This window comes from Halichoerus grypus, chromosome 8, assembly GCF_964656455.1.
Source record: "Halichoerus grypus chromosome 8, mHalGry1.hap1.1, whole genome shotgun sequence".
Lineage (NCBI taxonomy): Eukaryota > Metazoa > Chordata > Mammalia > Carnivora > Phocidae > Halichoerus > Halichoerus grypus.
Genome location: NC_135719.1, coordinates 70,067,847 through 70,095,043, shown reverse-complemented (window position 1 = coordinate 70,095,043; position 27,197 = coordinate 70,067,847). Strand labels below are relative to the sequence as shown.

The 27,197-nt window shown below is 53.3% G+C and overlaps 2 protein-coding genes and 1 long non-coding RNA gene across 4 annotated transcripts in view; 2 read left to right on the top strand and 1 right to left on the bottom strand.

Moving 5' to 3' along the window:
• Positions 1–11,293, top strand: part of RTF1 (RTF1 homolog, Paf1/RNA polymerase II complex component) — a 52,116-nt gene extending 40,823 nt beyond the window's left edge. For both annotated transcript variants that reach the window (XM_036084270.2, XM_078079515.1), the window contains 12 exons: positions 1,575–1,710; positions 2,450–2,627; positions 3,581–3,663; positions 5,037–5,124; positions 5,218–5,325; positions 5,907–5,984; positions 6,585–6,706; positions 6,889–6,946; positions 7,385–7,462; positions 7,955–8,050; positions 8,763–8,874; positions 9,116–11,293. In XM_036084270.2, the coding sequence (XP_035940163.2) occupies positions 1,575–1,710; positions 2,450–2,627; positions 3,581–3,663; positions 5,037–5,124; positions 5,218–5,325; positions 5,907–5,984; positions 6,585–6,706; positions 6,889–6,946; positions 7,385–7,462; positions 7,955–8,050; positions 8,763–8,874; positions 9,116–9,222 (1,244 nt within the window). In that variant the 3' untranslated portion in view covers positions 9,223–11,293. The remainder of the gene's footprint in view (positions 1–1,574; positions 1,711–2,449; positions 2,628–3,580; positions 3,664–5,036; positions 5,125–5,217; positions 5,326–5,906; positions 5,985–6,584; positions 6,707–6,888; positions 6,947–7,384; positions 7,463–7,954; positions 8,051–8,762; positions 8,875–9,115) is intronic.
• A 4,299-nt stretch (positions 11,294–15,592) lies between these two features.
• Positions 15,593–16,805, bottom strand: LOC144382763 (uncharacterized). Its single transcript, XR_013450152.1, has 3 exons — positions 16,713–16,805; positions 15,933–16,043; positions 15,593–15,795 (listed from the first exon to the last, which is right to left on the bottom strand). It is a non-coding gene; the product is annotated as an uncharacterized LOC144382763 (long non-coding RNA).
• Positions 16,806–18,646: 1,841 nt separating this feature from the next.
• Positions 18,647–27,197, top strand: ITPKA (inositol-trisphosphate 3-kinase A). Its single transcript, XM_036084211.2, has 7 exons — positions 18,647–19,217; positions 25,116–25,212; positions 25,297–25,513; positions 25,651–25,855; positions 26,087–26,188; positions 26,430–26,501; positions 26,616–27,197. The coding sequence occupies exons 1-7, from the start codon at positions 18,729–18,731 to the stop codon at positions 26,817–26,819; spliced, it is 1,386 nt and encodes a 461-aa protein (XP_035940104.1). The 5' UTR covers positions 18,647–18,728; the 3' UTR covers positions 26,820–27,197.

The following is a 27,197-nucleotide window of genomic DNA, read 5'->3' as shown; positions in this document are numbered from 1 at the left end:
TTTTATGGGGCGCCTGGGTGGCTCAGTCGTTAAGCGTCTGCCTTCGGCTCAGGTCATAATCTCAGGGTCTTGGGATCGAGCCCCACATCAGGCTCCCTGCTCCATGGGAAGCCTGCTTCTCCCTCTCCCACTCCCCCTGCTTGTGTTCCCTCTCTCGCTGTGTCTCTGTCAAATAAATAAAATCTTTAAAAAAAAAAAATTTTATATCTTACCTTTCCTTTTTTTTTTTTTTAATGAAAGGACACAGATTCACCTTCCATCTTAGATTAATGGTAGCTTACCATGCATACTTTTCGTCTACCTTGCTTTTTTCACTTAACCACAGATCCTAGAGGTCACTCCTTAGTTTTTATGTCACATAGTGGTTGGTAGATGACTTTTTTTTTAAGTTTTGTTTAAGTAATCTGTATACCCCTTGTGGGGTTCAAAGTCATGACTGGAGATCAAGAGTCGCATTCTCCAACTGAGCCAGCCAAGCACCTCTAAACTACATGTTTTTGTAAATAGAATATTATTGGAAAGCAGCAGTGCCCATTTGTTTATAATTGTAGCTGCTTTTTATCTATAGCAGCAAAGTTGAGTAGTTGAAATAGTGACCACATGAAGCACAATCCTAAAATATTTACTGACTACCCCTCCAAAAAACATTCTCTGACTCAGGATGTAGTGTAATGGCTCATTCCTTTTTTTTTTTTTTTTTTTTAAGATTTTATTTATTTACGGGTGCGTGGGTGGCTCAGTCAGTTAAGTGTCTGCCTTCAGCTCAGGTCATGATCCCAGGGTTCTGGGATCAAACCCCACATCGGGCTCCCTGCTCATGGGGAGTCTGCTTCTCCCTCTCCTACCCACTTGTGCTCTCTCTTGCTATCTCTCTCTCTCTCAAATAAATAAAAATCTTTTTTAAAAAAGAAGATTTTATTTATTTATTTATTAGTGTGAGCGGGAGGGAGAGAGAATTTGAAGCAGACTCTGTGCTCAGCCCAGAGCCCAACATGGGGCTCTGTCCCACAGCTGTGAGATCCTGACCTGAGCGGAAACCAAGTGTCAGACTTTCAACTGACTGCACCACCCAGGCGCCCTGATTCCTTTTTTATAGCTGCATAGTAGTCTGTTTAGGTGGATGTACTAGAGGTGATTCAGCCACTCCCCTGTGCAGACATTTGGGTTGTTTTCAGTCTTCTCCTAATTCAAATAGTACTTTAAATTGAAAATAAAGTTTTTCTCCAAGACTCTCTGAAGACATCACAAAATTTTTCCCCATCTTTCTTACCCATCTTCAGGCATCTTGAGTGTAATAAAGACAACTGTCAGTAGAGTAGGTGACCCTTTCTGCCCACTTAGCAATAAACTTAACAGCCCTTTTTTGTCTATTAAAGCTTGACATTTGGTGCCTGAATGTTTTTAAGTCTGGTTTAACTCACTTCTGTGTGTAGCCCAAGTGATTACCGTGCAATCTAGGGAGGATGGGGCTGTCTCTTGAGTCCCTTCCCATGTCCAGGTTCTTTTTCAAGGATGAAAGATGTTTCAGTTTCTTATTGAGAGAATGTGGATAAACATTTCCCCTTTCTTTTCAGCTGAGCTCCTTGCTAAAAAACAGCCATTGAAAACCAGTGAGGTATACTCTGATGATGAGGAAGAGGAAGAGGATGACAAGTCCAGTGAAAAGTCAGACCGCTCATCCCGAACATCATCATCTGATGAAGAAGAGGAGTAAGCTTGTGTATATTTTGGTCTAGTAGTCAGGATAGGTGGGTTCTTTGGGGAGAAACTTAGTGTAGTTTCCAAAATGTTCTTGTTTGGATGGTGAACTTTGATCTGGTTCAGTACCCTGAATTGCAGCGCTGAGTTCCCCAACACATCAGCCCAAAAATATGCTCCTGCCTTTGGCAATCTAGCCTGCACCCCTCGACATCTCATCTGGGCCTGGCAGGTAAGCACTGACTTCATGTCACCTCAGACTGGTCTGGATCTTCCATTACTTTTCTTACTGATAAGTTACCTGGAATGACGGCCTCATTGAGGACGTTTATACAGGAGCAGGATTCTCTTACCGCTCTTTGCTGTGGCTTCATTTATTTCTCTTATGGTTAATCACATGTACTTTGGTTGAGTTAAGTGTTAAGAAGTTGGTAGTATTTATGTATCTTGATCTGATTTGTTGTTGTTGTTGTTGTTTTGTTTGTTTGTGGGGTTTTTGGTTTTGTTTTTCCAGAGAGAGAGAGAGCACATGCCAGAGGCTGGGGGGGGGGGCGCAGAGGGAGGGAGAGAAAATGTTAAGCAGGCTCCATGCCCAGTGTGGAGCCCAACACGGGGCTGGATATCGCAACCCTGAGATCATGACCTGAACCAAAATCAAGAGTCGGGGACACTTAACCGACTGAGCCACCCAGGCACCCCTTGATCTGTTTTTATGAGGAACACTTTTCCCATTGCCCTTTATTCCTCACAGGAAAGAAGAGATCCCTCCCAAATCACAACCAGTCTCCTTACCCGAGGAATTGAATCGGGTTCGATTATCACGGCATAAGCTAGAGCGTTGGTGTCACATGCCCTTCTTTGCTAAAACGGTCACAGGATGTTTTGTACGGATTGGCATTGGAAACCACAACAGCAAACCAGTTTACCGGGTTGGTGTTTCTTTCCATGGACAATTGTCCATGTTTTAAATATAATGATTCTTGACTGGGAGTAGGAGCTGCTGAACAAGTCTGTCACTTTTCTGCTACCATTTGATGGGAAAATAGACTCTAATTGAGATGCCTGTAGAATAATGACAGTCTGAAGTAACCAGAGATCATGCATGACCTGCTGCCAGAAAGAGTCTTCAGAGTCCAATGGAGGGGGGTTTGAATTTAGACTAACTCTCTTTATTTTCCCTTCATACAAAAGCAAGAAGAGAGACATTTAGGGAGTATTCATTGGGAGTTACATAATCTGGAAGCTTTGTTCATTTGAAAAATAAATAAATGAAAATTTTCCATGTTACATGGAAACAGAATTATACTGAGGTTTAAAAACAAACACAAAAACACAAAAAACCACCCTCCAACCTAATTGAGGTTGTTTTGTGAGTTCTGGCACTGCTTCTATGATCTGGGTGGCTGGAACATAGCTGTTTGATTTTTTTCTTTTTTTCTTTTTGTTTGTTTTAGCCTGGGTTGTATGGTTTTAATATGTGTTTACCTCCTTCTGTGAGGACCAGCAGCCATGCCGAGTCCCAGAAAGCTTGACAAACAGAAACTGACTTCCATAGTCTTCATATTTGGTTGATAAAAGTGACCTCTGGGATCCCAAGTACATCCCCCTTAGTAAGGTAGAATTAAGTCGGAGGGGAAGCTCCTAATGGTCCCCACCAGGCTAACTGCTTCCTCTCCTGGCGCTTGCTCACTCTGTTTTCGGGGCTTCTGGTGCTTGGCCATCTGGGTTCTGAACCTGAGGAAGGTGCCCAGAGCCCCGGGCAGCTGTGGGGTCCTCTCAGTGCAGGGCCACTCGTCCGCAGTTAGGTTGGTAGAGCCAAAGAGGGAGTGGTGTGGAGAGCTCTGAAAGTGTTTTTAACTGGCATCTCTGTCCTTTCACTTAGGTGGCTGAGATCACGGGTGTTGTGGAAACCGCTAAAGTTTACCAGCTTGGTGGCACCAGGACAAACAAAGGGCTACAGCTACGGTAGGGGAGGCGCTGCTGTGGGCTTCTGCTCCTGCTACACACGGGCACCGCCTGGTGGGGCGGCCTCACCCAGTGTGATGGTTCCTTTTTTTTCTTTTTTTTAAGATTTTATTTATTTATTTGACATATGAGAGAGACATAGCGAGAGAGGGAACACAAGCAGGGGGAGTGGGAGAGGGAGAGGGAGAAGCAGACTTCCTGCTGAGCAGGGAGCCCGATGCGGGGCTCGATCCCAGGACCCCGGGATCATGACCTGAGCCGAAGGCAGACGCTTAACAATTGAGCCACCCAGGCGCCCCCCAGTGTGATGTTTCTTGTTAGAGTGAATTTCTCTTGTCCCCATAGGGGACTTGGAGGGAATCTTATTCTGCCTTTGGGATCTCTCTCTCACAGGGGAAATCCGGGACAAGAAGTGGTAGGACACAGAGAAGGAAAAAAGCAGGTTGGGAACTCCCCCCATCCAGAGTCCTGCAGGCATTTCCTTGGTGACCGTGGTCAGGAGGCTTGCTTCTGGTCCTGGCTCTGTCCCTAACTAACCTGATCTTTGACAGGTCAAGCCACCTTTCAGGACTTGGTTTCCTCTTCTGTAACATGATCCTTACTGAGTGCCTGCTACATGCCACTGTTCTGGGCATCAGGATAGAGGCAAAAACAAAATAGACACATGCAAATCCCTGCCCTCTTAGAGCCTGAAAATTCTAGAGACCCTGTGTAAGAAGGAATAGAAGTCGTTTGCCAGAATCACTGCAAATAGTAGCTGATAGATTCGGTTGTACCATGGCCTAATTTGGTCTCTGTGGTCTCCATTCCCTTCTCCTGTCCCCATCATCCTTCCTGGTCTGTTTGAAAAGAACTAGTTGGGGTAGGCAGTGATGATGACATGCAGAGAGTGACTGTCCCTAGGAGAATGGCACTGACTCTCTTAACTTTGCCACCATAGGGGTCAGTCAGAAGGCAGTGTGCTTTCTCTCTAGGGAATGGAGTTTCCTTGTAATTCAGATATCTACATAATATTTCATATTCTTGATGCCAGTTGACAGTGACAGATTTTATTGTAAATGGACTTTTGAAGCACTGGCCAAGTCCAATTTTTCCCCAGTCTAGCTGTGATTCTTTATCCTGGCTGCCCATTAGAACAGCCTGGGAAGAATTGTTTAATTTCATTGCCTGGTCCCTTCTCCCAGAGATTCTGATTCAGTTGAACTAGAGTGGTGCTTTGACATAAGAATTTTTACAGATCTTCCTAGGTGATTCTAAAGAGCAGCCAGGATTGAGAACCACAGAGATGGGTGGTTCACAGTCTGGTTGGGTTGCTTTGCTGTTACCGCAGGTAACATACCCATTCTTGGAGATGCTGTCTCTTTTTTACATAGGCATGGCAACGACCAACGAGTGTTCCGCCTAGAGTTTGTCTCAAACCAAGAATTCACTGAAAGCGAATTCATGAAATGGAAAGAAGCGGTAAGTTTATAGATAGTACCTAGCAGTTCATGAAAACCCTGAGGAAGTTTCCAGAATCTCTCATTAATAACCGTTTGTCGTGTTTTGGTCTAGATGTTCTCTGCTGGCATGCAGTTGCCCACTCTAGATGAAATCAATAAGAAGGAGTTGTCTATTAAAGAAGCTCTTAATTATAAATTCAATGATCAGGACATTGAAGAGGTAAGAAACCTGGTGCCCCAGAGACTGGAGGTTCAGTAAGAACCAGTGTTCAAGAAGATCGTGACTTTCTTCTCTTTCCTTGTATCTTGACGATTTTACCTGTGCTACTATTGCATAAGGGATGAGAGAGTACTGATATTACTACCTACTTAATAGTTCATCCAGATTTTCTCTGTACATTCTCATTTGAAGTCCTAGAGTACAGAAGTGTATTGAGAGTTCAGGGATCTGTATTCTGCTAGGCTTGGTCCTTCAAGAGTTCCCTTTCTCCAAAACATTTTGGTAAAATTCTTTGATCTCTGTTCTCTTGGACAGTGGCTAGCCTTACAGTACCAGGTCCTTGGGCTGCTGCTGTTTATTGGTGCATGTTCCTTCAGACTGTGCCAGAAGAATCTCCGTGACCCCGGAAGCAGCATAGTATCCCTTGGAATGAATTCGCTCGCTCTCTCCGGGGCGTGACACTGCTATAGGAAGAGCAGCCCCCTTTTAACTAGCTGCTTGCCTCCAAAATGGGCTCACTTAGCCTGTCTACAGAAATAGTTTAGGAATACCTCACTGCTGGTATCTCCTCTCTGATACAGATTGTAAAAGAGAAAGAAAGGTTCAGGAAAGCTCCACCCAACTATGCTATGAAGAAGACTCAGCTGCTAAAGGAAAAGGTGAGGACTTGCACTTGAACCTCCTTCCTCGTCCTGTAAGATGCGGAAATCAGACTTGTTCATCTCCTGCTCAGTCGGTGGTGGCGGGATTGGGCTCCAGAGGAAGCAACACGGTGCTTCCTGGCACCCGGGCACCATCCCTTGGCCATTTTCCTTTCTGTAAATTGATCGTGTCCATTCCATTCTCCTTACGTCCTAGTCCCTTTTGTTTTATGTGTAATAAGACAGAAGCCAGGGTCCTCTCAGCACTGGGTCTGAACAGATGATCCTGCCAAGCCCAGCTGAGGTGGGTGGCTTTCCATTCTTCACATCAGGATGGGGGTGAGCCTTGGTAGGGTGAGTGAGCCCCATGGGGCCTGGGTTCCAAGGTCAGTGTTACACATCCCTGCTACCAGGGGCCCAGGGCTGGATAGGATATGGCAAGGTGTTAATGACAATAATAAGAATTATACCTTGCATTTGTAAAGCTTGTTTTCAGTGTCCTGTCATATTTCCTGTCATTTGTTCATCACGTGAGCTGTCTCGCCTGTGCTGGAAGTAAGGGGACACTTGATACAGGGCCCGTCATGGCCCAGAACTCACACGTCTGTCTGTGTGCAGGCCATGGCTGAGGACCTGGGGGATCAGGACAAGGCCAAACAGATCCAAGACCAGCTGAATGAGCTGGAGGAGCGGGCAGAGGCCCTGGACCGCCAGCGGACCAAGAACATATCCGCTATCAGGTGTGTTACAGGGCCTGTTTCCGTCGGGCTCCTACTCTGGACCCACAGACCTTGTCACAGTCGTCAGGAGAGCCCGTGGCCTTGCACACGCTGCGCTGGCTCCGTGGGGCTCCGGGGTCCGGGCTGAGGGGTTCCCTCCCTCCTTCCGCAGCGCACTGACTCCCCCTTTCACTCATCCACAGTTACATCAACCAGCGGAACCGGGAGTGGAACATTGTGGAGTCTGAGAAGGCCCTTGTGGTGAGTAAGACAACTGTATTTGGATCGCTGAAAACAGATTTAATGAATAAATCGATACGAAATCTTCTATACATCTTGCTCCCGTTTATTTTTGTAGTTACTGGCGTAACATGTACACTTCACACACACGTGCTCTGGGTGCACACATATACCCATAGGATTTACTGATGGATAACGAAAAGCAGCAGTCTCCTGCCCGTCTTACCCTCCCCGTCCCTTAGCTTCCACTCCACAGGTGTTCGTCTTTATCAACTTGCGCTTTTGTTCTTTCGGTTGCTGCCCCCGTATCTGCTCTGGTGTTCTTGAAGGGAAGAGGATGAGAGACCACTTTTGACTTTCTTTAGCCCTTGCCAAGACTGTTATTTATACGTAAGCTTAGGATCAACAAAAGGCGGGGAAAAGGAGACACAGTTCTGTAATGCATGCTCTCTGTTTCAGGCTGAAAGTCACAACATGAAAAACCAACAGATGGATCCCTTTACGAGGCGGCAGTGCAAACCTACCATCGTTTCTAATGTGAGTGCTGAAAGAGGACGTTTTTAGTCAGGACCTAGATTCTAGGACATAAAATGAATTCCATTAGGACATTAATAAGGAAGTTAAAAATAATGTTGTCTTAGTGGGATTTGCTTGCCTCGAACTCTTGGGTCTGGCTTCCTCTTTTTCTTTTTCTTTTTTTTTTTTTAAATCTTGCTGTAGGCCATACAGGGAGTGAAAACCTGGCACGGATTTGTAGACACCTCCAGACTCACCCCTCCTGGGTCGGGGTGGGTTTACCGATGCAGCAGACATTAGGACTGTGGAGGCTGGGCCACCTAGGGCCAGGCCGGCCTGGGCTGGGCTTCAGAGCTTTAATTGCCTCTCTTTGCTGCCTTGAGGAAAACCCCACTGAGCTGCTGATGGGTCCACTGTGGTGCTTATGATGTTATCATGGTCGATGGGAAAGAATCTGGCGTTGCACTGTGTGAGTGTTAAATAATCTCTAAAATAACTTAATTTCTCTCTCAGTCCAGAGACCCAGCTGTTCAAGCTGCCATCTTGGCCCAGCTGAATGCAAAATACGGTTCTGGAGTATTACCAGATGCTCCGAAGGAAATGAGCAAGGCAAGTGCGGTGCTGCCCTGTGGCCTGCAGGCTGCCGGCCCGGACACTCGGCCTGGGTTAGGCCTGACTCTTCCCACCTGGGGGAACATAGCATCCCACTTGCAGCCCTTTCTCCATCCTGATTCTTTACAAATACGATAAACAGCTACTGAATTTTGACTTTGAAAACCTAAATGCTAAACCCAACACCACTACTTAACTAAGGCCTTGATTACAGCTTTAGGCGACTGACATCTAGCCCTCTGATCGACATTTTCTCACGTGTAAAATGGGAATAATACTCTGTCCTGCTGCCTCACAAGATAATTAGGAGAAGCTGATGACACATAACGATCAGATAGTTGTAAAGGTGAAAGCTCTTTGAGAACTAAAATGTTAACAGAGAAACTGCCCATTTAGAAGCAGTTTTTTGCGTAAGTTAGGTCTTTTCCTGTGGAGGCCAAACTGTCCCAGGAATTTCTGAAATCTTGGGTCAGAAGGTAGCTTATTGTCTTAAGCCCCTCGTCCCCCACAGCACAGACATGAGCCTTCCCTTTCCTCTTTTAGGCTTCAGAGAAGAAGCCTTCCTGTGGCCTCTCCTAAAGCCCCTGTGAGAGAAGGAACCAGAAAGAGCTGGTCAACTTGAGCCAAAGCTTTTTTGACCGTTAGCGGCTGCCGCCTCTTGAAGCCCACTTGCATTTATACTTTGATGCTTTTTCCCTTCACATTGCAGGGTCAGGGAAAGGATAAAGATTTGAATTCTAAGTCAGCCAGCGACCTCTCTGAAGATTTGTTCAAAGTACATGATTTCGACGTGAAGATTGATCTACAGGTTCCCAGCTCGGGTAGGTGAGGGCGGGGGAGCGGTGATGGCTGAGGACCAGACGGTGCCAGGGCTGACTTGGCCAGCAGGGAGGCCCAGTGTCCGGGGAAAAGTGCGGGTGTCCGCTCCTCCGTGGCTCTAGAGGCCAGAGTGAGCGGGGCTGCGGGCGTGCCTGAGAGGGAGGCTACCGGAGGAGTGGGCGCAGGACTTTACAAAGGCCTTGGTAGGCTCCTCAGATGCCAATTTGCTCTTCTCTCCCACAGAGTCAAAGGCTTTGGCCATCACCTCCAAAGCTCCACCAGCCAAAGATGGGGCTCCAAGGAGATCGCTAAACTTGGAAGACTACAAAAAACGACGAGGGCTTATTTGAGCGCACCCAGCCTGCTGCTTCTGACCCTGCATGCCCCATCACAGTGTCCTCTTTTCCTCTTTTCCTTTGATTTGCCCTCTTTGGGCTGGAGCAGCAGTAGAACTGGGAAGAGACTCTAAAACTGCCAGTCATCTGTAATATAAACCATTTGCTGTAAAGACCTCCCTTGTCTGCACCATCTCCCACCCACCCGCCAGGCCTCTCACCCAGTGTGGGCCTGGGCTCTCTTGGGCTTTATCCATGTCTTTAGATTTGTGTTTGCCTTTTTTTTGTTTTGTTTGTTTTTTGTTTTTGTTTTTGTTTTTAAACCAGCACAGTTCATTGGCCACTCTGCACACATTCAGTATTAGCGTGGAGCTGGGATTCTTGCTGGAGCCCCTGGTGGCGACAGCGGCGGCACTCGGCAGTCTCCTCCGTGGGCTGCCTCGGACCCAACCATTGACCATGTGGCACCGGACCCTTGTGGAGGGAGTGGGGACTGGGCACCTGCAGTCCTCCTTCCTCTCTCCTCATCTTTCTCTTCTTCCCATCTCTGCAGAAGAGAGGTTTTCAAATCCAATTTAGTTTCCAAAAAGTGTACATTTGTGGGGAGGGAGGGGGGGCTATTTGAGAGAGAGAGAGAGTGTGTGTGTGTGTGTGTGTGTGTGTCTGTAAGTGTGTGGATTTTTTTATCATTTTTTTAAACTGCAGTACGTACTCTTTGTATCAGTCTGTCATGGGTCTATAGCCGTTTCAGATTTTTTTCAGCTGTACTCGAGCATCTGAAACCGCAAGAAAGAAACTCATTAAATGTGATTCTTCTTACTAAACAGGCCTGACTGCTGTAGCTGTGTAACCTCCCCTCCCCCACAGCCCTCCCCCCTCCCCTCCCACCTCCCAGAAAGCACCCCGTGTGGCCCCTGCCCTGTAGGCTGTGTCCCGGCAGGTGGGAGGGAAGCCCCCCGGCCAGGTACCAGACGGGGCAGCACAGGCGTCTTGCTCACCCCATGGGTACGGCCCGCAGCTTCTTGGCTGAACACAGACTATATCTTCTCCCCACCCCATGTACGTGTCTCTTCCTAGTGAATCTGTTTTGCTGTTTCAGAAAGAATAATATTTTGTCTTGTTTTTTTAAGAGAAAGTATTCAACGTGAATGCGGAGAGAACGAACACAAAAAGGATTTAGGTTGCAGATGTTCCAAGCATGTGCAGTTTTGTGTGTGTGTATACATATATATATGGTAAGCATATATATTGTTGTGCAGCTAGGGTGGAGCCAGCAAAGAAGTGTGTGTGTCTTTATGAAATGTTTGAAAAGAGATAAGCTGACTGCTTGATAATCATTCTCAGGTGTAAAGCTCCAAGTGTAAATAAAAGCGGCATTTAACAAATCTTTTCAGAACAAAGTACAGCTGACTGTATATACCCAGAACTAAGCTAAAGAAACAGCTGAGAGCTGCTGAGTCCCACGAGAGAGAGAGGAACTTAGAGGCTCCGCTTTGTACTTCTTCACCCTACTCTTCCGTAAGGAAGTGGGATGATGGGAAATCACGGACTTCAGTTGTATTTAAACAGAAAAATGAACTTGGTGACTCTTCTGGGTTTAGTGGAGCCTCGGTGTTGCTTTAACTTAGTTTACACTTTTTTTATTTGAAAAAGAAGCAGCAATGGATGGTTTTTTAAAAAGTATTGTGACTGTAAACTTGGTGAACTGTGACTGTCACACAGCTCTGCGGTAGGCTGTGTCGCAGTTCGGTTGGGCAAAGGTGGGCGATGGGCTCATTAAATCATCTATACTTGAACAGTCCATTGACCGAAACCCTTTACAGACTCTTGTGTAAATGTGGAATCACAGACTGCGAACTGTTGCCCGGACTCCGGCAGAGTCCTAGAGGCTGCTGGGACCTCTCCTATCATGACAAACCTGGACTGTTTTTTTCTTTCTGGTTTTCAAAGACATGAAATTATAGAATCCATATAATTTGCTGGAGTCATTCTGATCCACCATGTAGATCTGTATTTAGTATCATTTGGATTTGGAGAAGTGTCGATTACATTATGGCTGTGTAATAAAATTTTTATTAAAACTGCATCACACTGTAGCCACTTTGCCCCTGCCTCCCCCCACGCAGCTGCTGAAACTTGCTTCCGAGATGCCAGCACACGGCTAGGAGAGAGGCCAAGCAGCATATCTCCTGAGTATTCTCCTCGGTGACTGGAGTCAGGACCGAGAACTTGTCTCCAATCTCCACTGAGGCAAGGCCTCTGAACCGAGATCTTGACCAGGCGTAAGACTTTGGCTTGGTCCCCCTCCCCCAAAGCCCCCACCCCAGCTGGGTTTCTTGGCAGTTCTCGGTCTTTCTTAGGCTGGGGAGTTGCTGCCATGGCTCCCTGCTCCACACGCACCCCCCTCCATGTGGTTCAGTGCTGAAGGGTGCGGCACCTAAGGCTGTTTTGTACATTTTTCACTTCCTTCCAAGAAGCAAAAAGGCCAATGTCCATCAGCCTAGCTCATGATGTATAGGTCTGTCTGTCTGTCTTGGCTTCTGACAGGTGCAGGGAAAGTCTGCTGCCTACAACTTCCCTTCAAAAAGAATGCTTTTGTTTTCTTTGCTTCATTGGAGTCTTGACCTGTCACTCAAACTGTACAGATATTTGTAAATAAACTTTCCACCGTTTGAACGAGGGGATCAGATGTGGTCCAAGGATTTCATCCCAAGTGGCGACTCTCAAAGTCATGTATTGAAAGTCCAAGAGAGCCTCTCTTTTGCTTGGTTTTCCTCCTTCCCCTTCTCTTAGCCTGACACTCCTCAAAGTGAAAGTGGCTGTTTCAACTCTTCAGCAGCCTGGTTCCCCCAGAAGCTTCTCTGCAAGCTGTCTAGAGCCAGGGAGCCCTTCAATTGGCCTGCTCTACTTCCTACCTTGGAAGATACCCACCAGCTTCAAGAGAACCTGGTAGGACCCTGATAACACTGCCTAACCCCAGTGAGAGGCTGCTGCTTCCAGCCTTCAGTTGACCTAGGCACCGTGAAGGGGGAGCCTAGGGACTGGAGGCTGTGGAGGAAATACTAGAATCCTTTCTTCAGTCTCCCACACTAGGGTGATCTGTAAGGGCTCCACACCCCCCACTCACTGAGGAGATGTCTCAGACTTTCCTGACCATGTTTTAGGAAGCAACATCCTGGATCATCTACTCCCCTTTAGAGATGGGAAGGTGGGAGGTAACAATCAAAATGGTAGGAGCCCAGTCCAAGCCTGCCTCTGGTATTGGGGGAGGGGGCGTCCCTGGAGCTCACCCCGCTACTGTGCCCAGTGAGGTTTTCTCCAACTCCTTAACACTCCCACTACCTGACTGCTGGGAACAGGGGGCTCCCTACGCCCTCGAGAGCAGGGATTCTTGGCAGAGAACAGCCTTATCTGTGCATCTCCCAGGATCCAGTGCCCTGGGGCAGCCATACCTGGAGGCAGAAAGAAAGCTGACTGCCACATGCAGAGGGGAGAGAGGTGTAGGGTCAGTCAACTTAATCTTAGGGCCCTGGTGTGGGGGGCTTTCCTTGGGTAGTCCTGGACGCCAGTGTCCAGCAATTCTTGGGAGCCAGGAGACCATCAACCCCTAGCATGGAGTTTTTGCGTGACTTCACTGACCACTGGGGCCCTCTGAGTTCCCTTGAGGAGGAAAGCGTTGGGCTGGAGGGAGCAGCAACACTGTAAGAGGGCCAAGGGGCAGCCTGGCTTCCTGGCTGAGCAGAACCTGGAGGTGGAGTTTCTTGGCCCTGCAGAGGGGCTTAGCTACTGCAGCACAGGCACATCTCGGGATCCCAGATGGTGCTCTGGGCCCGGGGGGGGGGGGGGGGGAGCCAGGAGTCACAAGGCACTGCAGGCTCAGTACAGGGTTCACATCCCAGTTCTGCCACTTACTACCTAGGGCTGAGCTAGTTAACCCCGCTGAGCCACGAACTTCCCATCTTTAACATAGGATCTGTCAGGATCGTGGCAAAGATTAAGTGTACCTTTCCCCAGAAGCTGTTGTTAGAGCAGAGGCTGCTGGGCTTGGGAGGAGAGACTCCGGGGACAGAGTGGCAGGGGTCGGGATGGAGTGGGCAGCAGGTCGAGGGACGCGGTGTAGGCGGCAGGAGACCAGCCAGAGTGGAGCACTCACTTGGCCCAGAAACTCCGGTGGGCACTGGGGCTGGCCTGGGGGAAGTCCAGAGGCGCAGAGCGGCTTTTTGGGCTGCCCTCTCCAGACTGGCCAATCTGAACGTGGCTCGGAAGGCCACCCCACCTCACCACCACCCCAGCAGGCTCAGGAAGATGGTGAGGCTTCACCTACCCACCACCACCAAGAGTCATTCAAACATAAAACAGTACCAAACCGGAAAGTACAGGGAAAGAAGACTAACAAAATGTTCTGATCCTTCCCACGGGGACTATCTCAATACCCTCTTTAAAATATCAAGTTATTATGAGGCACCTGGGTGGCTCAGTCAATTAAGCCACCGACACTTGATCTCAGAGTCAAGAGTTCTAGCCCCATGGAGCCTACTTAAAAGATTTTCTTTTTTAGCTGTCAGTGACCCTGCTTTGCAAAGTGCGCAGAGACGGGATCTTGCTCAGCCCACATTCGCCTCTCAGCAGGAATGCACTGGTCTGTCTCCATCCATTTCCCCTGGAGAACACCTCACCCTTCAGCGCTCAGCCCAACGGTTACCTCCTCCGGAAGCCTTCCTTGATCTCCCCTCCCACTGGGGTTTGGGAGCAGCTTCTGCTGGCTCTCCCTAGCGCGGCACTCACTACTCTGTACTGTTATTATTTATGAGTCTCCACCCTCAGCCTGGAAGCTAACTGTGTCTGCCGCGTATCCCCAGCACCCAGCGCCACCTGGCACTTAGTTAACGCCCAATAAATGTGGGGGGAGGAAGGGGGCAAGCGGATGTCCTGCGGAGCCGCTGCGTTTGCGGCATTCGATCCCACCTGTCCGTCCCACCCTGTCCCCAGACGGCAGCGCCCGCGGGTCTGAGACCCCAGGCTGCCCATCCTTTGCGTTCGACCCAAGACGGCGAGAAAGGCGGCTGCGGCAGATGGCAGCGGCCCGCTCACCCGGGGCGGGTGCGCCGCGGGGCCCCGACGAGCCCGCAGCCTCGGCCTCTGCTCGCCCACTCGGGGCCCCGCCGCCTGCACGTGCGCCCGCTCCTCCAGGCGTGGACCCCAGCGGGATGCGCGTCCCGGCGACTTTCCGGACTTGGGAGCGCGGCCCCAGCTTTCAACCCCCAAGGCCGGCGCGGAGGCGGAGCCGGCGCTAGCTCCCGGGACCTGGGGCCTGCGCGCGGCTTGCCCCCACCCCCGGGGGCTCCTCGTTTCGCCCGGCCACCGGATGCTCTGCGGACTCGGTCGCCGGGCACCCGGGGTGCAAGTCAGGCCGGCAGAGATATCACCAATGGAATTAGGGGAGGCACCCACGCCATCGGGTACAAGATCCCGGGAGGTGCCCTGGTGGGGACTTGGGGGACGGAGGCCGGGCGTTCTCAGAACAGTCCCTTCGACCGGCAGCCGCATCCTTGACCTCAGATGCTCTCGGTCCCCTCTGCCTCCCCTTGGCCACTGGGAGAGATCCTGTGGGTTCTGAGTTCTGGAGAGAGGGAGGAGGGAGAACCACAGGAACACAGGCTCCTGGGAGGGATGGGAAACCTTGTTTCTGAAGTGTGTCAGGAGAGAAAATGTTCTTATTGCGCATACACAGGCGTGGTGGCACATTTTGTTTGTTTTAAACCAGAGTGATTCAGATGGTGAAGGGTCAGCAAACGCTGCTGGATCCCTAGCCCTGCTAAACTATCCTACCTCACAAACCCAGAATATTCCCACCAGGTCTATGGATAATGGAGTGAGAGATTGCACGGGGAGGAAGAGAAACCCAGGTGCAAGGCAAAGGGACTGGGGTTGTCAGGTGAAAACATCCTTTCACGCCCCTACCCAGGAGGAAGGAGACCTCCAATTCTTACCTCCTCCCCTCAAGTTGCCACTGGGCCCTGGCTCTGGCCAGCCCTCCAGCGCCCTCTCCAGTATTCTCTGGGCAGAGAGGGCATCAGACTGAGGGGGCGGGGGAGTGGGTGGGATGCATGGAGCAGCTGAAGGGGCAAGGTCTCCCTGACAGTCCCTTGGAAACAGAGCCATTTAGCAGCCTGTTTTCTGCTTGGGTCCCTTCTGGTTTCCTTTCTCCAGAAGACAACGTAAAGTGATACACCACCACTCCAAGGAAGGAAGGGAGGTCATTATAGGAGCCACTCACTCCTGTGTCCTTTTCACCCAGCACAATGCCTGGTTTGAGGAAGCTGCTCAGTGGAAGTTTGCTCTGTGAATGAATAAATGAATCACAGGTATTGTCACAAAACGTTGGAACCTTGGGATCAGAAAGTCCCTTGGAAGACACCAAGTCCCACAGAGCATGTCTCGGAGTTGTTGACCAGAATGCAAAGGCTGCGCTCCACCCTTTTTCCCTCCCTGCTTGTGGGTCTTGGGAAGAAGAGACCGGCACTCTGCCTGGCGGGGATGGTGAGCAATGACTTTACTCCTGCCCCTGGGGCCGTTGGTGCTGCTGCCCTGGGAGTGGAGGGAGAAGGGGCAGAGCTAAATGAGGCAGGCTGGGGAATAAAACCAGGCCCCCAGGAAACCCCCACCTCACACACCCCATTTTCCAGGCCTCCCCCTTTCCCAGCTTTTGTGTTCAGTGTTGTTACCCCTAGGAGGAATGTAGCTCCCAGGCCCGATAAATCCTGAAGGCCATGAAGAGGGGTGAAGACTCAGCCACTCCAGGAAGCAGGCCTCTAGGGTACAGGAGGATCCCTGAACTGAGATGCACAAGAAGAAGAAAGATCAGTTTCCTCCTCAAACACATAACTGGCCTTGTGCATAAGGCAGAGAGCCTCGCATGGCCTTTCTCAGATCAGCCACCTCATGACCATCAAAACCTTGAAACATTCCTCTCTGCCCCCACCCCCCCTTTCCTCATTCCTCCATCTACATAGTAGTCTGATTTTCTCCACAGTGCTCTACGTTCTATGCATAGCCATCTACTCACAGCCTCAAATACTGTGGAAACTGAGGCACAAACAACAGGATTCCAGAATTTGAAAGGTCATTCCTGGCTCAACTAAGAGGAGAGCCCCCTGACCTTGTCTCCTAATATGTGCCCCTTATGCCTTCTGCCTGGGGTAGGTGGGAAGCAGACTCTACCTTCATTGGAACTAGAGACTGAACTACAAGATGCTAATAAAAGAAAGTACGCATGGCACAGGAATAGAACTCAGGGGACCTAGCCAAGACACTCTCTGGCTTTTCCACCAACTAGCTCTGTGGCCCTGTGCAAAGATCTTAACCTCCTGGGATTGAGTCATCTAACTCCTTTGTTACTTCTCCTGTATTTTGAGGAGACTAGGATGCATCTAAAGGCCTTTCCCACTCTAAAAGTCTATGAAATGAGCTCTCGTTTCAATACCCATTCCCAGGTTTGCCCTTACCTTTCCACTGAGGGATACCCGGGCAGTATGGCAAAGAGCTCTTCTTCGGTTGTTGGCCTTAGGACAGGTGCCCGGTACAAGGAGAAAAGGTGCCCTGTACAAGGAGAAAAGGACTTGCCCCTGAGTTTTCTCTTGGCAGCCGGGACAGAGACCCAGCTCCTGCCTTGCTTGCGCCTCCAACGTTGTCCGGACATGGACTGGCTTACAAACATTGACAGGCGCACAAAACATGTTCCCTCCTCTCATTTTCCTCCCACATTTCTGGTTCTGGCAGGCCCTTGCTGGCTCTCCCCACCCTGGGTTTGCCCCTAGCCCTCCCCTGCCCTGAGGGCAGTTCCAGTCCTACCAAAGGCCAGGGTAGCCCCCAAAGAGGGAGGGAGGTGAGTGCAGGAGACATGGGTGCTTCTGGGACGTCAAGCTCTAGAGTACACCCCTCACATACACCCAGGTTCCTCTAGACCCCTGTACCCCAGAGGAGGTCGCCATGTGATCTCCCAGGCTCTCCCCAGAGGACTTGAATACTCAAACTCCTGTATTTCCTTCTTTCTTTCACTCCTGCATTCCCTCCTTCCCCTCCATTCATCCTCCCACACTCGGACTTTCTTCATTAGTTCCCCTAGGATCTTTCTCCTTTGTGCTCTGCTGAAGCTTCGCTTTCTCTCTCTGAACACTCCCTTTCTCTCCTTCTGGGCCATCCTTGAATCTGGCCTAGGGGAGATAAGGGAAGGAAAGTTTCTCCTTTCGGCCTCCATCAGTATCAGAGGCAATCCTTCTGGGGCATCCTGCCACAGGGCCCCCAACAATCCTGAGGCACCGGCCACCTGAGGAGGGATCCTCACCTGTGGCATTTGGGGGAAGACAAGAGATGTTGTGAAATACGAACTTCTACTCAAAGCAGCCTTGCAGTTAGCTGACCACTAACTTGTCAAGTGGTTGCAGATCGAGCACCACGAGGCCACTGATGAGCACACAGCAGTGTGGGAAATGCTTTACCAGCATCAGGGTTCTCTTCTCATCACAGCCACAGCTCCAGGTGGGGCGGGCGGGGGGGGGGGGTTCCAAAATTTACAAAGGGAAGAGACTGCCTAAGATGACATCTAGAGTGTGACGAACCTGAGACTGGCTCTTTCTACCATCCACACTAAAACTATTCTAACGTTTTATAGATTTTACATCTTTCATTTGATCGTATTCTCATAGCAATCCTGTGAGGTGGACAACAGCCCTGCGGAGAAGAATCAGCAGTTCAAAGAGGTGAAATGACTTGCTTATGGTCATACAGCAGACTCCAAGCTCCGAACTCCATAGGGAAAGGAGGAAGAAGGGCTCAGCAACCCCCCCCCGCCCCCCACCAGCCAGTGGCCAAAGGATGCTGCCCAGGACTCCGCAAGGACACAAGGAGAGATTCAGGCCCCGCCCCCGACCTTGTTCTCTGCCCCCTGGGAAGTGGGGAGCTTGGGGGAGGAAGCCTCAGGTCGTTCCCGGGACAGAGTCCTCACTTGTGCGCGCGCCCTGGGGTGAGGCTTCTTCGGGAAGCTGATGGCCTTGCATTCTGTGCTGAAGGGGCCCCGGACGCGTAGGAAAGCCCGGAAACCTGGAAACCTTGGCCCAGGATGGATGGAACGCGGGAAGGACCCGGAGGGACAGGGCGGGAGAGCGAGAGCAGGACCATCTCCAAGACTGTAGGGCCAGGGGCAGGGCGACCCCTCCCGTCTCCTCGAGGGCGGGCACAGAGGGGCCGTGAGGGCCAGGCCCTAGCTTTGTGTCCACGAGGTCTGGGCTTCCCGGCCACCTGGAGGAGCAACAAGGAGCTTCCCGGCCGGGCAAGGGCCCTTGGAGGCCCGCGCTTTCTCTGAAAGTGAAAGGAGTGGGCGGGGGGCGCGGCCGAGGCGGGGCCCAGGCGGGCAGGCCGCGTAGGCTCCGCCTCGGGGCAGTCTCGCGCCGGGGGCGCCGAGCGTCTCCAGTCCTCGCGGCGGCGCGGGCTGGTGGGCTCCGTTGCGGCTCGCGTGCGGGGAGATGACCCTGCCCGGGGGCCCGACGAGCATGGCGCGGCCGGGAGGCGCGCGGCCCTGCAGCCCGGGGCTGGAGCGGGCCCCGCGCCGGAGTGTCGGGGAGCTGCGCCTGCTCTTCGAGGCGCGCTGCGCGGCGGTCGCTGCCGCCGCCGCCGCAGGGGAGCCCCGGGCCCGCGGGGCCAAGAGGCGTGGGGGACAGGTCCCCAACGGGCTTCCGCGGGCTCCCCCTGCCCCGGTGATCCCGCAGCTGACTGTGACAGCCGAGGAGCCGGACGTACCCCCGGCCAGCCCAGGGCCGCCGGAGCCGGAGGGTGGCTGGCTCCCGGCCGTGGGCTCCTCACACCTGCAGCAGCCGCGCCGCCTCTCCACCTCGTCGCTCTCCTCCACTGGCTCCTCGTCGCTGCCCGAGGACTCGGAGGACGATCTGCTGAGCGACAGCGAGAGCCGGAGCCGCGGCAACGTGCAGCTGGAAGCCAGCGAGGACGTGGGTCAGGTATGGGCCGCGGGGGCGGGGCCAGCGCGGGGCGCGGGGGCTGCGCGCGGCGGACCCAGCTCTGAGCTGGCGCAGGGCTGACTTCGGCGCTCGGCTCCCTCCGCCCAGGGTCTGGCCCTCACCGCCTAGCTGGGGCACTGGGGTCGCAGGGAGGCGCCGGGCCGACCTCCCGCCTTGGCAGTTTTCTCCGGGCTTCCACCGGCGGGTCGCGGCCCGGGCCCTAGGGCGTCTAAGAAGGAGAGGGAGGAGGAGTCTGCGACCGGCCGTGGGCACCGGGTGGGGCGGGGGTGGAGATCGTGACTTGCGGGCCGGGAAGTGGGGCCGGAGGGATCGGAGGGGCTTGGACTTGCCCCGCGAACTCTCGGAGAGAGAGAGGGGCGAACGAGTCTCCCTCTCTCCCCGCCCCCTCTCCCGCGCAGCGGCCCCACCCCCGCCGTTGCCACGGTTTCCCTCTCCTGAGTGGGAGTGGAGCGGCGCTCCAGGCTCTGCTCGGGAGCTGCCGCCGTCTGCTCCCCGCGCCCGCACGAGGCGTGGACGCAAAGAAGGGAGGGCCTCGGGGCTGGGGGCTCGGGCAGGGAGTGGAACGCAGCCCTGCCTCGGTTTACTGCTCCTAATCAAAGCCGGGAGAAGGTAAACTGAGGCTGAAAGGGGGGGATCCTCCTGCTAACCGCCGCCTCTGGTAACCTGGCTGTTCCGGCGCCAGGTTTGACCCTCGGATAACCCGGGTCAGGGTGCAGCGAAGTCACTCCCAGTGCCTGCCCCTTAGGGGTGTGCAGCCCCTGGGATAGCCATCTTGTCCCCTCTTTTTAACCAAGGCCAAATATTTTAAATAACTACCCGCGGTCAACGCGAAGGAGTTGTTCTAGATCCACGTTATGCAAGTGTCCCTGGAGCGGAGGGAGAGACGAAGGGCGCCCCGCAGGCTCTGGTGGCTCCGGGCCCGCCCAGAAGGGCGGTGAGAGTTGCGGACGCGCGCCGGGGTGGCCTGGGCGCGGTGGGGGGAGCCCTGAGGCGCGGCCTCCGCCTGCTGAACCCGGGCTTCGAAGCTCGTTCGGATTGGACGAGGCGGAGGAGACCCTGTAACGACTTGCTGTGATCAGTTACCCGCTGAGACTTACATTACCCAGAGGGCAGCGTGATTTGTAAGGGACACAAGGGAAAAAGGGCTCCTAGAGCAGGAACGAACACACACACACACACACACACACACTCCTAGAGCAGGAACGAACACACACACACACACACACACACACACACGCCGCCGCCGCCGCCCTCAAGTGTAGGGTGCGGGGAGTCCCTCTCTCCTCCTCCAGAGATAAGGATACCCGTGATCCGTGATCATTCCTAGTACAACCCTGGCTCCGACAGGGATGCGGGTGCCACCGAGGGATTTCCAGGGCGGTGGAATGTGGGGCAGTGAGAGGACTCCTTCTTTCCCACCTCCTCCGAAATGCGGAGCGGTAGTTCTGGGTGCACCGCTGCCCTGGTCAGATCTCTGCCAAGCCGAGAAGCGGGTGCAGAAGAAAGTACGCCAGGAGCGCAGCCCCCCGCTTCCCTCTTTCGCCCCCAGTCGGAGGAGGTCCCGCGACCCAAGCCTGCCTGCAACGTAGGCAGCCGGGCTGGGGTCAAGACTCTGGAGACCGGTCGCAGCTGTGCCCCGGGCGTCTTCGGCCAGTCTCTCCCTCCCCAAGGTTCGCGGTCTTCCGGCGCGGCCAGGAGCTGGAGCAGATGGCCGCTGAGGGCCCTTCCAGCTCCAAGGCTGCGGCTCCCAGGCCTTCCCAACCCCCAGCCCGCGGGGGCCTCCCCGAAGGCAAACAGGCACGGCGGTGGCAGATAAGCCAGTAGCTGTTGACAGAGGCTGCCTGCGTCCGCGTGGAAGGGCCCGGCGCGGACTTTGCCTTGCGGCCGGTCCGGGAGCGGCACAGAGCGCCCGCCCAGGCTGCCTTTAGGGCTCTCCCAGTCAGGAAGCGGAGGCCATCGGCGGGCCGCGAAGGATGCGCCTGGGAGAAGGGTTCTGCAGCAGCCCTCGGGAGCGGCCGGCTGGCCAGCCCCTTACCCGCGGGCCTGGGTACATAACGGACTAGCTCGGAGCAAGAGGCGGCCCGGAAGGCTCTACCTTGCCTCTGCCTGGAACATACTCACACAGGGCACATGGTGTCTTGAGTGTGTCTTGGGTTCACTCAAGAGGGAGAGGCTCTGTCTCCTGGGAGCACCGCACGTCCTGCCCAGAGCCTGGAGCTGGGCTCCCCCCAGAGTAGTTGGACTGGGCAACCTGCCTCCCTCCTGGGGCCCCTCTTCTGGTAGAGGAGAAAGTCTTGGGCAGGGAAACCCAGACAGATCAGGAGCGGGGTTGAGGGCCTATCCCCAAGAGCAGTTGGCATGACTGTATTCTTAGGCCTTGCCTGCCTCTTAAAACAATTTTGGGGTGTTGCTGTAGCAGAAGAGAGGGTGTTTGCCTCCTGTTCACTTGGTTCTCTTCTTTCAGTGCTCCAGGATAGGTAAGGAGACCTCGAAGCCATCCTGTCCTGGACCCAGAACTCCCACACTTCACTTTTCACTAATTATAGAGCAGAATTTAGGTTAACAGACTTCCTTTTTAAAAAGCAAATGCCCCTGGGAGGGTGAAGTCGTGGGTCACTTATACCTCAGTGCAAATCATTTTATAAATTTAAACTGATTGCTCTCACCACCACCATCACCACAGGGAGTGCTGGTTTGATAGGGCAATGGGAACATGAGGAGGAGGTTGGGCTGGCAGAGAGCTTCGGCCAGAGACTGAGTGGTTAGAGGTAAGGAGTGGGAGTCAGGAGGTATAGGGATGAGTAGCAAAGACGAGGGTCCATTCTGGCAGAAGGTACACTGAGTATCTGGTGTGATTTAAGGAGTCCTCAGGCCTTCCAAATGGAGGTTGGACAAAGGAGCGTCTGAGGCTAGTGTCCAGCCGTGCCTTCCCAGAGAGAGAGAGATGTCCCCCCCCCTGTGCAGCCCCAGGGGTGAGGATCAGAAGGGGCCCCTGTGACTTCCTCAAAGACTCTTTCACATAGTCAGCTCTCCTGGGTTTTTGCCCCAAGATGCCCAGGTAGCCTTTGGCTGTGAGCTGGTTTCCCAGACTTCTGTGGGGGAGTAGGCTGGGCCAGAGGTTGGGGCTTTGGCCCTCTTTCCAGCTAGATTTCACTCTGTAACATAATAAATCTGCTTTCTGATATCCATACAATAAAAGCCTTACCTGCTCAAAAATATCTTCCCTGCTGTTGTTCATATGCCAAAATCCCCACCCACCCACTGAAGAATGACTCTTCAAGAGCCTTTTTGGATACATGCATTTTTATCTGCATTATGTTCCCTGGAGGAGGTAGCTCCCTAAGATGGATGCTGGTGAGTTCATTGATACTTGCATAAACTTCCACGTTTGACCTGTATCCATCGCTGGCAGGGGAGAGAAACCCTGTCCTACCAACCTCAGGGGGTGGCTGGGAGGGCTCAGATGAAAGCCCTTCGTAACCTGCGGGGGCCGGAACCAGCCCTAGTTGCTGTTGCTCTTGGCTGATATGATCCTCACAGAATTGGAGAGAGGAGAGTAGGTGATGACCCCATTTTACCTGAGATCATGACCTGAGCTGGAATCAGGAGTCAGACACTTATCCGACTCACCCACCCAGGTGCCCCCTACAAAGCTCTTTCTCATGCAGGGTCCCATTTGACCCCCAAAGGGAGTTGGGGTGGTAGCATGGATTTTGGAAACTGCTGCGGTGACTGGAACATGGGGAGGAGGTTGGGCTGGTAGAGAACTTTAGCCAGGGACTGGGATGCTGGAGGCAGGGAGTGAGGGGATATGAACTCCTCTAAGCCTTGACTTCCTTCTGTAAAATGGCAATAATGCTACCCCCTCATGCACTTGATGTGCATGTGCATGATTTGAAAACCATGAGTGGGAGAAGAGGGTATAAGATGGTGCCGCTGAATGTACATGGCACATACATCTTCCTGGAATTTTACTTGAGGATTTGGAGGTGGGAGAGTTTTATAATAAAACTTGGATTTATTATGCAGCAGAATGCAAACCTTGTACATATTTAAAGAGTAAAAAGGAGTTTTGAAAGAGATGTCATGCTTCTAGTGGGCTGCTTCTGGCTACACCCCCAGATCCCTGGGGGTTGGACATGTGATCACACCCTAGTGTGCCATGTAGGGACTTCAGTAGGGAAACAGGAGCAGTGCTTTCTGATGGGAGATGAGAAGCGCCTGGCAGGCTGTAGGCGGTCAGTAAAGGGTGGCTCGTGTTATGGCAGCAGCTATATCCTCCCAGAGGAAACAGGCTCACACAGATGAAATTCTCACTTGGTTTCACTCAGCTAAAAAGTGATAGAGCCACCTGATTCCAGTGCTCTGTCACTAACCCCCATCTCCTCCCCATGGGAAAGGGCTTTCTGGTCAGCAGCCTTTCCCTGCTGAGGCCACTGTGCCAGTTCTCCCTGTCTCTCATACAACTTCCTCTGATCAGGGAGGCTGGATTTCTAAGTTGAGTTCTAGCCCTGGAACTCCTGCAACGCATACGTGACTCCTCATAGGCAAGCACGCTTGGGAGGAGGCAGCAGATACACAGCTTGGATGAGCAAACCTGTGTACTTCAGAGGTTGGCACAGGACTGATGAGTTTTGGGTGGGAAAAGGAAAGGTCCAGAGTATGAGATGCTCTCAGGATTGGGTGGAGGCCAGAAGGAATGTTTGTGAAGCAAGAGGTACACCAAGATCTACATTTCCCTCCCAGTTTCATCTGAGATGACAGGCTCTCAGCTCTGCATCGCATTTTCAAAGCTCAGGTTTCTGGGTCTAGAGTAAGAAGACCAAGGGTAGCCTGGCCCTAGCCAACTGGTGAGGAGTGATATGGCATCCAGGAATAGCAAGGGGGTCTTCGGGAGCCCCAAGTCATTCTTTTCCCAGGCCCTGCCAGGCTAGCCTCTCAGCCCTGGGCCTTTGCAAAGGTTTGTTTCCATGTTTGTCTCCCTAAATGAGAGTAACCAATGGTCCAAAGTGAATGAAACAATAATCCAGATTTGTCCAGCTTCTGCTTCGTGCCAAGGAATGGGGTCCCAGGGTGGGGGTGGGGGCACAGGGGCTGGAGCCTGTCACACTCAAACCTCATTTACTACTCATAACAACCCAGTGAGAATGATTATTTCCCCATTTTACAGATGAAGAAACTGACACTCAGAGGCTTGTTTCTCAGGCCCCCCCAATCTCCTGAGGCATTGTTAGAAATGCAAATTTTTGATTCCACCCAGACCTACTCAGAATTTCCTTGCAGACCTGAGTGCATTTTTTTTTTAAGATTTTATTTATTTATTTGACAGAGAGAGACACAGCGAGTGAGGGAACACAAGCAGGGGGAGTGGGAGAGGGAGAAGCAGGCTTCCCGCGGAGCAGGGAGCCTGGTGTGGGGCTCGATCCCAGGACCCTGGGATCATGACCTGAGCCAAAGGCAGATGCCTAACGACTGAGCCACCCAGGAGCCCCGTGTCTGCATTTTTTTAACATGGGTGACCATCAGGTGATTCTCATGCTCAGGAAAGTTCTAAATCCTTGACGGAACACTTTAGTAACCTACCCACACAGCTGGAGCAGCAGAACTGGGGTGCAAACCTGAGCCTTCTGACACTAAGTCCAGGGCTCTTTTCAGCACGATGGAGAAGCTGGATATCTGTCATCACGCTGTACCTGTCTCAGTGTCCTCCACACAGGCTCACAATAAACTTTAGTTGAGTGAGTTAGTGAGTGAATGAATCGCGGGGCCCTAGCTGCTTGCGGTGGGCTGGGGCCGGAGGAGACCCTATGCCAAAGGAGGGAGGGCTTATGCATTGCCAAGACGCCAACGTGCGCGCCCGGGACCTGTCGCTTTCAGAAAAGCCACTGGCAGAAGATCCGGACCATGGTGAATCTGCCCGTCATGAGCCCTTTCAAGAAGCGCTACGCCTGGGTGCAGCTGGCTGGGCACACGGGTGAGCACAGGCAGGCGCCGCTGGGGTGGGCGGGTCCCCGGGGAAGGAAGGGACCAGGCAGCGCTAACTGGTGCCAGTCCGCAGGGAGTTTCAAGGCGGCTGGCACCAGCGGGCTGATCCTGAAGCGCAGCTCGGAGCCGGAGCTCTACTGCCTGGCGCGGCTCATGGCGGACGCGCTGCGCGGCTGCGTGCCCGCCTTCCACGGCGTGGTGGAGCGCGATGGCGAGAGCTACTTGCAGTTGCAGGACCTGCTCGACGGCTTCGATGGGCCCTGCGTCCTTGACTGCAAGATGGGCGTCAGGTACACGTGCCCTGCCCGTCCGGGCGGGGGCACAGGGCGGGGATGAGCGCTCTCCCGGGTGCCTAAAGCCGCGCGGGACCGGGTCCGGGCCCGGGCGTGCGCTCTCTTACGCCCCACCGCTTCCTGCGCGTCCGCAGGACTTACCTGGAGGAGGAGCTGACCAAAGCCCGCGAGCGGCCCAAGCTGCGGAAGGACATGTACAAGAAGATGCTGGCGGTAGACCCTGCGGCGCCTACCGAGGAGGAGCACGCGCAGCGCGCCGTCACCAAGCCGCGCTACATGCAGTGGCGAGAAGGCATCAGCTCCAGCACCACGCTCGGCTTCCGCATCGAAGGCATCAAGGTGGGCCAGGCCCGCTAAGCTTTGCAGCGCCCTGGCCCTCCCTCTGCCCTAACCCCACTGCGCGGTGTCTGCCCTCCTTGTTGACCCCCACCACGAGGCACCCTCCGGCGGCCTTCCCGCCGTCCCTGGCAGCCAACGTCCTGGAAGGCACCGCTACTCTAGCCTGATCCTCTCCCCTCGAGCAGTGGAGAGACACGGGGACCCTGACACTTCCTGTCCCACTTCCTTCAGAAAGCTGACGGCTCCTGCAGCACCGACTTTAAGACCACGCGAAGCCGGGAGCAGGTGATTCGCGTCTTCGAGGAGTTTGTGCAAGGGGATGCGGAAGTGCTGGTGAGCGCCGGATCCTAGAACCCTGAGGGGTTGGGGAACCTGAAACCGAGGGGTGCCCCTAGGTCATCCAGTCTGGTGCCCTCGCCTGTGACCCCCATCGTAGCATGTAGGCACCTGGGGGCCTGTGTCTTCCTCCCCACGGTATCTGCCAAGCCAAGCATGCATCATGGCCTCTGATATTAGCAGAAGCTCAATTAGTATTTGGTTAATCTGCCCTCCTATCCTATCCTGCCCTCTCCAGAGGAGGTATCTGAACCGCCTGCAGCAGATCCGGGACACGCTGGAGGTCTCTGAGTTCTTTAGGAGGCACGAGGTAAGAGGGGGTAGGCTCACGTGCCAGGACTGTGGTCTGTGAGGGCTACAGCAGGAATAGGATGGGGGGCTTCTCCAGGAAAGGGCTGCGGCCTGACCGTGTGGGGCTCGGCAGGTGATTGGCAGCTCGCTACTCTTCGTGCACGATCACTGCCATCGCGCGGGTGTGTGGCTCATCGACTTCGGCAAGACCACGCCCCTCCCCGACGGCCAGACCCTGGACCACCGGCGACCCTGGGAGGAGGGCAACCGCGAGGACGGCTATTTGCTGGGGCTGGACAATCTCATTAGCATCCTGGCCAGCCTGGCAGAGAGATGAGGCTGGGCCCCGGTTCTAAAAGATGGACCTGCGGCTGCGTCCCCGCCATGCATGCCGGAGAGAGACTGAAACCCCGCGCTGCGGGGCGGTTCACACGGTTCTGCAGGGCCAGGTGCCAACCACTATGGGACGCAGTGCACGCGCTGGGGGCTGTCCCCCATACAAGACCCAGAACCGATGGCACTAATTAACAGAAGGGGGTGGGGGAGGGGTGGCTGGGACAATGGGCTCCTTCCTCAGCCCAGCTCTTCTGAGGGGGCTGCATATCTCTCTCGAGAGGCCAAATAATGAATTTTATTTCGCAGGCACTAGACCTATTGGTCTAACTTCCCACACTACAATGGACAGCCTTTCCCAATAAAACTCAAAAACACCAGC

Excerpts from the sequence above, each read along its gene's own strand:
- ITPKA (XM_036084211.2), top strand. The coding sequence starts at position 18,729 with ATGACCCTGCCCGGGGGCCCGACGAGCATGGCGCGGCCGGGAGGCGCG. Across the intron at positions 25,514-25,650 it reads GACTGCAAGATGGGCGTCAG|GACTTACCTGGAGGAGGAGC; the intron begins GTACACGTGCCC and ends GCGCGTCCGCAG. Across the intron at positions 26,502-26,615 it reads AGTTCTTTAGGAGGCACGAG|GTGATTGGCAGCTCGCTACT; the intron begins GTAAGAGGGGGT and ends GGGGCTCGGCAG.